The sequence below is a fragment of the Primulina huaijiensis genome, chromosome 1 (genome assembly GCF_012295235.1).
Source record: "Primulina huaijiensis isolate GDHJ02 chromosome 1, ASM1229523v2, whole genome shotgun sequence".
Taxonomy (NCBI): domain Eukaryota; kingdom Viridiplantae; phylum Streptophyta; class Magnoliopsida; order Lamiales; family Gesneriaceae; genus Primulina; species Primulina huaijiensis.
The window spans coordinates 2,513,581-2,526,111 of NC_133306.1; the positions used below are offsets into that span (position 1 = coordinate 2,513,581).

At 35.4% G+C, this 12,531-nt stretch overlaps 2 protein-coding genes across 5 annotated transcripts; both read left to right on the forward strand.

Annotated features, from left to right (window-relative positions):
* The first annotated feature begins 1,620 nt into the window (after positions 1–1,620).
* Positions 1,621–7,356, forward strand: LOC140976483 (nucleobase-ascorbate transporter 1). 3 transcript variants are annotated; one of them, XM_073440668.1, is made up of 14 exons: positions 1,621–1,803; positions 3,068–3,165; positions 3,365–3,541; positions 3,671–3,771; positions 3,860–3,935; positions 4,509–4,568; positions 4,653–4,840; positions 4,925–5,021; positions 5,656–5,742; positions 5,873–5,931; positions 6,040–6,131; positions 6,263–6,340; positions 6,420–6,577; positions 6,901–7,356. In XM_073440668.1, the coding sequence occupies exons 1-14, from the start codon at positions 1,728–1,730 to the stop codon at positions 7,111–7,113; spliced, it is 1,560 nt and encodes a 519-aa protein (XP_073296769.1). In that variant the 5' UTR covers positions 1,621–1,727; the 3' UTR covers positions 7,114–7,356. The 3 variants fall into 3 exon arrangements, with proteins under 3 accessions (XP_073296769.1, XP_073296779.1, XP_073296788.1); XM_073440678.1 differs by lacking the exon at positions 1,621–1,803 and adding an exon at positions 1,825–1,988; XM_073440687.1 differs by lacking the exon at positions 1,621–1,803 and adding an exon at positions 1,865–2,046.
* Positions 7,357–8,092: 736 nt separating this feature from the next.
* Positions 8,093–11,460, forward strand: LOC140976493 (protein CELLULOSE SYNTHASE INTERACTIVE 3-like). Of its 2 annotated transcripts, XR_012175227.1 has the most exons (3): positions 8,093–9,915; positions 10,928–10,971; positions 11,055–11,460. XR_012175227.1 is itself a non-coding variant. In XM_073440701.1 (2 exons), exon 1 carries the CDS (start codon positions 8,159–8,161, stop codon positions 9,878–9,880), a length of 1,722 nt encoding a protein of 573 aa, XP_073296802.1. In that variant the 5' UTR covers positions 8,095–8,158; the 3' UTR covers positions 9,881–9,915; positions 11,055–11,460. The 2 variants fall into 2 exon arrangements, 1 of the variants encoding a protein (XP_073296802.1); XM_073440701.1 differs by lacking the exon at positions 10,928–10,971 and having other exon boundaries at positions 8,095–9,915.
* Positions 11,461–12,531: the final 1,071 nt, after the last annotated feature.

Below are 12,531 nucleotides of genomic sequence, written 5' to 3' on the forward strand. Positions count from 1 at the left end.
CCACCGATTTTCGGAGTTTTCAATACATATAATCATAAATTTGAAAATAAAAAAAAACGATGCTTTGTATATTAAAAGAGAAGAAAATATATAAAACTTCATTATATATATATATATATACACACACACACACACACACATATATATATACACACTTATTATAAAGCGTGAATAATTTTTTTTATTGTTCATTTAAATAATTTTTTAAATATTCATAACTTCATTGAAACAATTTACATTTGAAAAAATTCAATTGTATATGATAATTGGGTATTTGGGTAGGGTATGGGTATCCGATAATCCGATGGGTATGGGATGAGGATGAAATTCAATACCCGATCGCAGCGTTTGGTTGGGCGGATTAGGTGTGATAGATTATTTTATCACACCTAATCCTGCGTTTGGTACGATTTTTATTTAACCAGCCAAATCCTTCCTATGAGTGATTAGGTGGTATTACGTGTGATAAAATAATACCTCATTCCTCCGTAGGATTATTAATCCATCCTCTATCCGTACTCTCTTTCCAATTTTACCCTTCTTCTTTCACCGCTATTGAATCACCTCGGCTACCGGACCGCCGTCGCCAGACCTCCGCCACCGTCGCCGCAGGACATACGCCGGACCGCACCGTCGGACCGACGCCGTCGCCGCCACGTCGGCTGCCGGATCCGTCGCCGAACCACCGCCGGACTGCCGGACCGCCGCCGCTGGAGTGGAAGAAGAAAAAAAAAAGAGGAAGGGCAATTTTGTCCTTTCATCAAAAATTTCAAAATTATCCTACACTTAAAAATCTTACCAAACATACTACCATATATTACATATCTACGACAATCATTTTCTTTATCATTTACATACTAATCATTAGTTTATTTTATCCTGCAACCAAACGCAGCCGACGGGTATGAGGATAGATATGGGGATGAATTTAATAAATGGATATGGGATAGATGTATGAAATCCGACTCATACCCTACCCATTGTCATCCCTAAATTTCACAAACAAGCAAGGATGTATTTATGATAAATGTATGGAATGCAAATAATAATAAAAAAAGGTTAAATATTGTGTCAGATTTTGGCATTAATTGTGATTTATGAGTGCCAGATAAGATTTATTCCAGCACCTCCTATACTAAGGTTTCAACCAATAAATGGCATTTACTGTGACAAAAGATTGCCTGAATTTGTTTTGTAAAATGGTAATAAATTAAGAAAATGGTTGGCGAAAAAGAATCGAAAAACAGTAACTAATCTTGCACAAATTCAAAAACTCAAGCTTATCGTCGCATGAGAACAGGAGACACTCAACAAAAAAGTGGGAGTACTGTGTGTTTAAAAAAAAAATATTTCTTCACTTCGTAAAACAAAAATCAAATAAATAATAAACAGAAAGATATATTCTTTAAATTGAATCTTTGAAAAACGAATGTTTATACATTTAAATTTATGAGTATAAGGATTAATCTGTTGATATATATATATTAAACACACCAAACAATGTCATTTTATTTATTTTAGCAAATATTTACTTATTATATGAATGTCTGTGTATATATATATATATATTCTTTCACTTGCACTTTTTCAACTTTTTATCTGTTGCTGTTGCTTCTGCTTTAATTTGTTCTTGTTTTTTCTTTCTGCTTTCATATTCTCCCTCTCGGAGACTGAAAGAACCAACTTTTGTTCTTTGATTCTTGAGGGAAAAAAAGAGTTTATTATCAATGGGTGACATTACACACCCTCCCATGGAACAGCTTCAAGACCTTGATTACTGCATTGATTCTAATCCTCCATGGCGTATGTGGCAAAATTTCTTTTTCACACATCACTAAAAACTTTATAAATATATTCCTTTGGTCCTTTTTTGAAGTCTGAATATTTTTGGGTTTTATTTCCAAAAGTTGGTTTCTTTTGAAAGATAATCGAGAATGGTGTTCAGTTGTGTGAACAGTGAGTGGGAGAAGAGATGATAAATGCTGAAGGTTTTAGCTTTTTCGAGGCTTAATTATTTTAGTTTTTAGTCGTGTGGATTATTTCTCTGTGAGTTTTAGCACCTTTAACTTTGTTGGTTTATGGTTTTCTGCTTTTTATTTTTTTAAAAAAATTATGACTTCTGTTTCTGGCGTCGTAACGTTTTTGGGAGTGATGGACCAAATGAAAATGTGGATTTTGTTTTACGAAACTTTCTTATAACAACTGTTTACGAGGAATCACATGGCATTTGTGCTAATGTATGAAAGTTAGGATGTTTTGAATGTGTGTTTTCTTTACTATAATTGGGAAAAAAAATCTAGTTCATTCTTCCTAAACTGGATCATGCTAAAAAGTTCTGGTTCATTATTTTTTTACATGAAAAATGAGAGGTCTTGAATGGGAAAAAAGGACTTGGGACGTGGCAATCAAGAATGTGGAGAATTTTTGTGTGTGGATTGAACAGAGTAATGAAAGGAAGTTATTAGAGACGTTGATAATCCTTGAATGCGAAGGTTTTTTTAAATCTTTGGGTCATCTTTGAATTATCCTCAAATTCTCAAGTAAAGCCGGATATTGTGGGTGTTAATTTGAATCATTAGAATGACTCAGTGAAGGAAATGACATTTAAGATAGTTTTGTCGTTTCAAATGCACTTTGTAATCCAATATATAACCAACATTATACAGGTAGCATGACCCTTCATTTATTTCAAGATGTCTTATTTGTTTTCTTGTGTAGTGAAATTAAAGTGCTAAAGATTTGAAAAATCTGGCTTTTCAAATATTTGCCAATTGTTGGGTGACAAATATTCTCGTGAACATGAAGTATAACTTTTGGAGTCCTTTAGTTGGCAAGGATTGAGTTCAAGAAGCAAAAACTCTGAAACTCATAATGTTGGCTCTCGAGGCCTTCTTGTTAATGATGTTAAATGATGAAATTTTGAGAATTATTGCCCTGCAATTGTTGAACGCAAAAATTCTGATACAGTGTCCTTCTCTCTTAGTTAAAAATAAGATTCACTGATTATGGTGGTTGACTTTCTGTTGCCATTATATGCTCATGCGAATTATTAAATTCTTGTCTGCAGCTGAAACCATCTTGTTAGCATTTCAGAATTATGTATTAGTACTTGGCACAAGTGTGATGATCCCAACATTGCTTGTCCCATGGATGGGTGGATCTGATGTAAGTTGTTCATTTATGCTTTATTAAATTTCGTCAAATTCAAAATGACAAATCTTGATTCTATTGTTAATGTAGCTACTGAATATCTTTCAAGAATTTGTTCATGTAACTATTTTCAGAATTTAGTTAAAATCACATGCCTAATGGATTGCTTCGAGCATTGATTCCGTAACCAAATAATGTGTTGCTGATCAAACAGGGCGACAAAGCACGTGTCATACAAACATTGCTTTTTGTAGCTGGCATAAACACACTTCTTCAAACGCTCTTTGGAACAAGGTTACCTGCCATTGTTGGAGGGTCATTCGCATATGTCATTCCTATAGCATATATTATTAACGATTCATCATTGCAAAAGATTAATGAGCCTCATGTTGTAAGTACTAAGTACCATTTGTTTTTTTTTGGATAATCCTGATTCCCCGTTTTTGAAGTCCTAATGTTCCGCGTTTATGTCATTGCGGGCGCCATGCAATTTGCTTTATATCACACGAACGCTTTGCAGAGATTTATTCAAACAATGAGAGCTATCCAAGGAGCTCTGATAGTTGCTGCGAGCATACAAATAATTCTTGGCTACAGCCAAGTATGGGGACTCTTTTCACGGTATATTGTTGATAGCCAAATGTCAGAAAGACGAAATAAACAAGTTCTACTTCAATGTGAAATAGTATTTATTTTTCATATTTAACAGATTTTTCAGTCCTCTTGGAATGGCACCTGTCGTTGGATTGGTTGGTTTGGGATTATTTCAACGGGGCTTTCCTGCGGTAACTTACTGTCGTTGATATTTATACTTCATCTTTATGGATTGTACAGAATATCTTGTCTTTATGTTTTATAAATGCCGGTTTAAATTTAACTTTCCAGATTTCATTCTTGTCTCAGAATTGCCCAAAACACAATAATTTGAAGCAAAAAAATGGACTCTAGATTCTTAACTTGCCCTATGTGTCCTTAAATATCATTTGCTCTACTTGATTTGGGGCTTGCTGCGTAAGCTCAATTTACAGCATGCTTAAGCACATATGAGTTGTGATTTAAAAAAAAAAAATAGTATTCACTCCCGTTTTGGGCTATAAGTATCTGAAATGGGAAGACTAAGATTTGAACCATCGATTTCTATACATGCTTAAAAAGTTGTTAATGCTTTAACAAAAGTAGAGACACTAAATTCTTGTATCTTTAATTTCTATGACATTTTTTTGACACACAAAATGTCCATGATGCATAGATTGCACCTGCATTTTACAAATCTATCATAGAAATGCAAGCAAAACATGATTATTTACAGGATCCCCTGTATCTAATTATTATCTGACCACATGTTTTCTAATTTACAGATGGGGAATTGTGTAGAAATTGGCCTACCAGCCCTTTTATTGGTTATTGGATTGTCACAAGTGAGTAAATCTTGAACATCAGAAGCACTGTGCAATTATGCCTTCTTTTCTTGACAACAATGCAACTAACAGTTTCAATTACAGTATCTCAAACAAGTTAAACCATTAAGGGACTTCCCCATCTTTGAACGATTTCCAGTATTGGTTTGTGTCACTGTTATTTGGGTATACTCCCTCATATTAACTGCAAGTGGAGCCTACCGTAACAGACCAATCGTTACTCAGCACAGTTGCCGAACAGACAGATCCAACCTTATATCCACAGCTCCATGGTTGTATAAACACAAATAAACATTCTGTTAAATCTCTGGCTTATGTCTCTGAGGAATCTAACAGTATATTTTCAATTGTCTAAGGTTCAAGTTCCCTTATCCTCTTCAGTGGGGGCCACCGACTTTTGCGGCTGGTCATGCCTTCGCCATGATGTCTGCTGTTCTTGTCTCAATGGTTGAGGTATTGATTGAAGATTTTCTTCTCGATGGAAGTTTTAGTAGCTTTGTTTTAAAAACTACCTTGAAATTTCGGTACAAGCTCAATGTGGGGAGTGTTCACTTTAAATATTCATTCTAACATATAGCTCTTTAATTTGATTGATATCAACAATTAAACTGGGAAGCAAATTTTAATTTTACTGCTTTTCTCTCTAATGCAATTGATCACAATCAAACTACATATCTGGTCTTTCTATTTCCAACTTTTTTTTACCTGTAATTGGAAGGCATTAAATGGAAATTATACGCCCCTTTCTTAAAAAACTAAGACAGGATAATTTACCACGTGTGGGAATATTCTGTATTATTGTCAAATAGGAACTATTCATTTAAGCTTGTTGAAACTAATGTCTTCAAAGTTATGATGAAATTTTTTTTGTTGGAAATCTTATGATTTTCGTCACGTGTGCAATAAATGTTCAGGCTCCGATTTAATGTCATGGGGTAATCGCATATTACCAATTGGTGGTGATAAAAATTGATCAACCTCCATTCAAGAACAGTACATAGTCGTTTTCTAACAACTATAAGTGTTGCACCATAATTTTTATGCAAAACAAAGTGTATATACATTATGATTGTAACTTTATCTGCAGTCCACTGGGGCTTATAAGGCGGCATCTCGTCTGGCAATTGCCACCCCACCTCCTGCCTATGTGCTCAGCCGTGGCATTGGTTGGCAGGTTTTCCAATCTGCACTCAACTTTAATTTCACTTTCCCCACGACCTCACATTACATTTTTCTGTTATAAAAGATCTGATATTTGAAATAGAGATTTTGGCTGCGTTCATGATTGATTGATATAAATACAGGGAATAGGCGTTTTGCTCAGTGGTCTTTTTGGAACATGCAGTGGTTCTACTGTATCTGTGTAAGTAATTGAGAGTCTGAAACCGAAATATCTTGTATTTAGTTCATTATGATTTGATATTCTTATTGAATATTTTAAGGTCATAAACGCCCTGGAAACATTTGACAGTGAAAATGTGGGACTTCTGGGACTAACTCGAGTTGGAAGCCGTAGAGTTGTGCAGATTTCATCTGCCTTCATGATATTCTTTGCCATCTTTGGTCAGTATCAGTATTCTTACTTCAATAGATTTGGAACGTAGAAAATGCTAATTTCAGTCTTTTTTCTTTCTCGGAATTGAGGCACCCCCATGATTTTTTGTTCTTCAAAAATTAATTTGTGCTGGATGCAGGGAAATTTGGTGCTGTTTTTGCATCTATACCATTCCCAATATTTGCTGCATTCTACTGTGTTTTATTTGGTCTCGTGGGTATGATATCATCTTTTATAACACCTTTCCTACTCTCGAGTTTGTTTACTTCCGAGGTTTTATACTTGCTTGATTGTAGGTTCTGTCGGCTTATCATTTCTTCAATTCACTAACATGAATTCTATGAGGAACCTCTTCATCACCGGTCTCTCACTGTTCCTCGGGATCTCTGTTCCTCAATTCTTTGATCACTATTGGCATCCTCCACATGGACTAGTTCACACAAATGCTGGATGGGTAACATTCCACATTTCAAACTAAAATGGCCCTTACTGTTTCAAAATTACAATGATTTTACTCATACTCACTATAACTGTTGGTAGCATCAATTGTCATTGTTGTCCTATGTGATTCCATTTTTGGCACATGATTGCAAACAAAGCATTTGCGATGGTATATAATTTAAAATATTAAGTTCCAGAATTGCTAATAGCTATAGCTAGCTTTTGATATATTGGCAAGGACTAGATCCTACCATAATCTCACTTGTGTATTCTTATTCCATGATCATACACGTCTTCCTTCTACATCCAACCACGCCTTGTTCATGGTTTTTGCAGTTTAACGCGTTTTTGAATGCCATATTCACATCTCCTGCAACTGTGGGATTACTTGTCGCTGTATTTCTCGACAACACAATAGAAGTAGAGAAGTCGAAAAAAGATCGAGGGATGCCTTGGTGGGTAAAGTTCAGGACGTTTAGGGGCGACAACCGGAACGAAGAATTCTATACATTGCCATTTAATCTCAACAGATTCTTTCCACCAACATAACCAAGTGTGTGTTGTGTTGTTTCTCAAAGAAGATTTAGGTTTCTTTCAGAAAACTCTCATTCAATTGACATGATTAGCTAGACTAAATTTCTTGGGGTTAAATTTTCCATTTTGGATTCACAGACTTAGTGCAGGCTAGTCTTACTACATGAATTTTTGGTTTTTGAGTGCAAAATGGAATTTAGAAACATCTAAGAATTACTTTTTGTAAGGTCCTTCTAACCTCAATGAAATAAAAAATTTATTTTCATTCTTTTTGTTTGGTTCACTCCTTTCATTATGTTGTTATCATTATCATTAATCAGAATCGTTCTTGGCTAATGACACCTCAATTTTAGGCATTGATCTTTTGCCATTTAAAAATTATTCAAACAGACTATTTAAATATATATTTATTTTATGAAAATTTAAAACAAAAAATATTATAGGCTAATGAAGTACGTGATTCATATCATTGTTAAATTAAAATGAGTATATTTCTTGTGAGACGATCTCACTGATATTTTTTCATGAGATAAATCAATCGGATTCATACGTAAAGTAAAAAATTAATATTTTTTCATAAAATAAGATCGGATTGAATATCTATATCACAAAATTGATCCGTGAACCGTCTTATGAAAGTTTTTATGATTTAAAAATAGGTATAACCCTGATTTGGTCCACTCATAACCCCGTATTCTAACTTTTTAAAAAAATAAAAAAAACTCTAACAATTTTTTGAATTGAAATCGAGGTTAATCACTTTGATTAGAAATCCAGAAGGCTCTCAATCAATCAATCCTAAATTGTGAATTTTTTTGCATTTTCACTACACCAATAATAATGATAAAAAATAATCTTGTAATAAAAATAATAATCAAAATTAAATCTTATTATAAGTTGAAAGTCAAAAATAGAAGAAATTAGGTTTTTTGGTAGCAACCGAGTAAAAAAGGTAGTAAACATAGCTGTCACAATCCCCCCTTGTGTTCCTATTTAGTCATTATCTTCTTTTATAAACGAACACACGCCAATATAGTAAAAATTAATAAAGTAAAGAATCATGCATCCCGCCACCGTCCCGCCACCGCTATTGCCGTCCGCGCCACCGTCTCCTTCCGAAACCCTCGGAGAGGTAACGCAACTCATCGGTCTTCTCCTCCCCGCCGCTCATTCCGTCACTTGCTTTGCCTCTAAGTGGCAGATTCTTCGGTCGAGACTCGCTACCCTGAAATCTCTTCTCTCGGAAGTCTCCGACTCCACTCACTGGTCGGAGAATCCTTTACTTCTTACGATTATTCCGGCCTTGCTTTCCACAATCCGCCGCGTGCAGACACTCTGCGAACAGTGCTGTGACGCTTCTTTCAGCCGCGGGAAGCTTTTGATGCAATCCGATCTTGACATGGCCGCTGGATGGCTTTCCAAGCAAATCAACGACCTCGACCTCCTGCTCCGATCTGGGGTTCTCCACCAGTCTACCGCCATTGTTCTCTCTCGGCCCAATGCTGGTTCCTCGAAGGAAGAACTCACCTTTTTTATTAAAGACCTCTTTACTAGAATTCAGATCGGTGGGCTGGAGTTCAAGCGGAAGGCCTTGGATTCATTGATTCAGCTCCTTTCTGAGGAAGAAAAGTCCGCAGGGTTAGTTGCCAAGGAAGGGAATGTCGGCTGTTTGATCTCCTTGCTCGATCTGAATGCGAATGATTCCGTGCAGGAACCAGCTGTTGTGGCAGTGTCATTGCTCATATCTGCTGGAGATTTGCCTAGGAAATGCTTGTTTGAGGAGGGGGCATTGGGCCCTTTGTTGAAAATAATTGAATTCAGCTCTATGTCCATGAAGGAAAAGGCTTCCATGGCTGTGGAATCCATTACTGCTGATCCTGACAATGCTTGGGCAATTTCTGCTTATGGGGGCGTCCCAATACTAATAGAATTGTGTAAATCTGGTTCCCTTGTAGCTCAATCGCACGCTGTTGGTGCGATAAGGAATGTTTCGATTGTGGAAGATATTCGGAATTTGTTGGTCGAAGAAAGGGCACTTCCTGTTTTGATGCAATTGCTTATTTCTGGGAATCCATCAGCACAAGCAAAAGCCGCCAGTTGCGTATCCATTCTTGCTTCTTCAGGTGAATATTTTTGCAATTTATTGTTACAAGAAAAGGGTTTGCAAAAGTTGCTACATTTGTTTCACGAGTGTACAAATGCTGAAACTTTAGAACATGTGTTGCGAGCAATTTATTCATTATCTGCTACGGATACGAGTTATCGCATTTTATCTGGTTCGACCATATTTATTGTACAAATCGTGGAGCTTATAAAGCATGGGAATGTAAAGTTACAGCATATTTGTGCCTCCTTGCTTGCTAATTTATCAATTAGTGATGGTGATAAAAGGGCGATAGGTGGGTGTATGAGCTATTTGGTGAAGTTAATGGAGTCCGTGAAGCCCGATGGAATGCAGGAGGTTGGGGCAAAAGCGTTAATATCACTGTTGTCAGTGAAATCAAATAAGAAAGAGTTCGTGGGGGACGAGAAAAGTTTGATGAGGTTGGTGCAAATGTTGGATCCCGAAGATGTGGTTGTTTCCAAGAAGTTTCCTGTAGCGGTGGTGTCAGCAATCATGGCCGGTGGTAGCCAAAGTTGTCGAAAGAGGCTTGTGGCGGCCGGTGCCTTTGCCCATTTGCAGATATTGGCAGAAATGGATGTGGTCGGAGCTAAGAAGGCTTTGCAAAGAGTCTCCGGAAATAGGCTGACAAGTATATTTACAAGGACATGGAGGGGCTAGTTAGCAAAGTATCTAATCCTCTTCTGCCAATGACGGTAACACTTCAAAAATTAAACTTGCAATTGAAACAACTAATTTTGTTTTGATCATTTTTTTATTTGCTTCTTTTAATTTCTTGAGGTTACAAGGCACATTTTGATTGTTTCTTGTCTTCATTGCAGCAAGTTGATTAATAATTTGAGATTTGCATGTTATGTAGTTTCTGAGCGGAATAAGTGCTTTGTCAGGATAATTTGGGGAAAAGATACAATTTTTACCGTATAGATTCATAGATTTTGATGTCTCTGAGATTAATTGTTCTGTAGATTCAACTTCAAGATTCACATATTTGGCAACATATTAATGTCGGATTAAATTCTTTAAAAAGGATATTTAGCAGTGCTAATCATATGAGAAATACCTTTTACAGCCTCTGTGATTTTGAGTTTCTTATACCTTACTAATCTCCCTTCATTATCCATTTTATTATCTACTTTCCTTTCGTCGGTGCCAGTCCTAAAAACATTTCAGTTCTTATCTTCAATTCCCAGTTTTTCATTTGACAAGAGCAACTTGGATGACACTGTTTGTGTGTCAACGAGAATTATGCTAAATATATGGACATTGTTAATAAATATCTTGCATCTAAGTGCCGCAGATTAGCAAAAGAAAGATGCTTATAAAAAAAATTTTTCCTTGTGCTCTTGAGAGCAAGATAGTCCATTTTTGCATTAATTAATTTTCTGGATTTATAACCACAAGATTTAGCTATTAATCATAGATTCTATCCTTTTTTTTTATATCATGCCATTTTTATTATTGTGGAATTGGGGCGTGGACCAAATTGGCTAAAGCTTATGTTTTTGGCTACTGCAACCAATTTGTGACGGATCAACGTTACTTTGATGGAGCTGCAAATATCATTTCATTATAACCTATAGGCAAGCCTAGTAAATGGCTTTTATAGCATTAAATAGATACTTTGACCTGGCAGATGCCACATGTTTATCATATTAAATGAAATGTATCAGGCTGAAATGTGATTTCTTTATCATGTCTTGTTGGTAGGTATCTTGTGTTCGCTTGTTTTGCTAGAAAACAATGGACCACAAGTAATTCACATCACATTGTTCACATCATGTTATGATTATCTTCCAACACTTCCTCTCTTTACTATATGTTAATTTGGTCACAGGAACTTTCTTGATTTCTCTAACTGTCAACTAGGAGCCAGCTCAAGCTCAGTGAAAACTCTCGGTGTATCTCAGTCATCGACCGATGGTAACATACTGTAATATATGCGAAAAGAAGATACCCAACAAATGTGGATTATCTTAAGTTATTCGATGAAGGCAAGGATGCAATTTTAGGGTGTGTTCTTGTTTCACTTCTTTTGTTTAGTAGATCAGGATTTACTTTAATATGTACGAGTGAAGAAGTTTGCGTTTTCCAAGTATTTTCTCCTCTGTAATTGCTCATCTTTGATTTTGCCAAAAATCGTATGTAACTTTTTTTGGTAATTATGTCATTCATGACCGCTTGTTTTTGGTTTTTGCGGCCATAACATATACAGAAAGTGGGAATGTTTCTTCTTGTGTTCATTATTTTCCGTTCTTTCTCTGGTGAAATCCAATACCCTCTTATCTTCTTTTATCCCCATTTCTCCGGAAAGTTATCGTACGTGGTGGTACTATGTGAAACACAAGAAAGATTAATTGATCCAAGAATAATTAACATAAGCAACCACCTGTATGGAATAATAACACTATCATTTGGTTTCGATTTCGTGAATTCGACGAACTTTCCGAGCGAAATTCCGACGTTCTCCGGCCTTGTCAATCCTCTCTGGAACCATTATGCTCACGCCCAGAAGATGTGTGTCCAAACCAGCCCCAAACGGGGCGATTCTATTCATTGACATCTCTAGTGTACGCGAACGTGTAAAATTTTCGATCTAACTAATTAATGTAAATGCAACCAAACTCAATATTAGTATTAATCACATGTATAGAATAACTAACATCAATAATCATGCGTGCGTACATGTTATTTTTACCTAATAATATATCTAAAAAAATTTATGTCTATATATAATAATCCAATTATCATATATCCCAAATATCCATCTAACCAAATAATGAGTTATGTTATAAACACGATGAGAATTACACATGCGGTTACACATTATTTTTTAGATTATAAAACAACCCAAAATACACTTTAATTTCAAAAATACATTCGAGATAGTTTTATAATATAAAAAACAAATACGTGTCACATTATTATACATATAATATTTCTCTTTACTTTAATATCTTTCTAGAGATGTATGTTATATTATATATAGGGAAAAGTCACGTTGCATCCCCGTAAAATTTTGCAACGAAATGTCAAAAAACTTTTATTTGATACAAAGTATTAAAGTGCGAGCAAAAACTTGTATGTTCTGATTTGTTAGATAATATTTATTTGAATAGCTGAAAAGATTACATCATTAATTATAATATTAACTTCTTTTGTATTTTTATATTTCTATTCCGTGAATATCACAGTTGACCGATAAATAACAAGATTACGATATTCTATAATAAAGACCCTCGAATTTGCAAAATCTCACTTTATATTTCCGTGTATCTTTTCTTTCGAGTTCATAAACCCCATCCAAGTCTATT

Coding starts and splice junctions, on each gene's coding strand:
- LOC140976483 (XM_073440668.1), top strand. CDS start 1,728: ATGGGTGACATTACACACCCTCCCATGGAACAGCTTCAAGACCTTGAT. Junction 3,772..3,859: donor GTATGGGGACTCTTTTCACG/GTATATTGTTGA, acceptor CATATTTAACAG/ATTTTTCAGTCCTCTTGGAA. Junction 6,341..6,419: donor TGTTTTATTTGGTCTCGTGG/GTATGATATCAT, acceptor GCTTGATTGTAG/GTTCTGTCGGCTTATCATTT.
- LOC140976493 (XM_073440701.1), top strand. CDS start 8,159: ATGCATCCCGCCACCGTCCCGCCACCGCTATTGCCGTCCGCGCCACCG.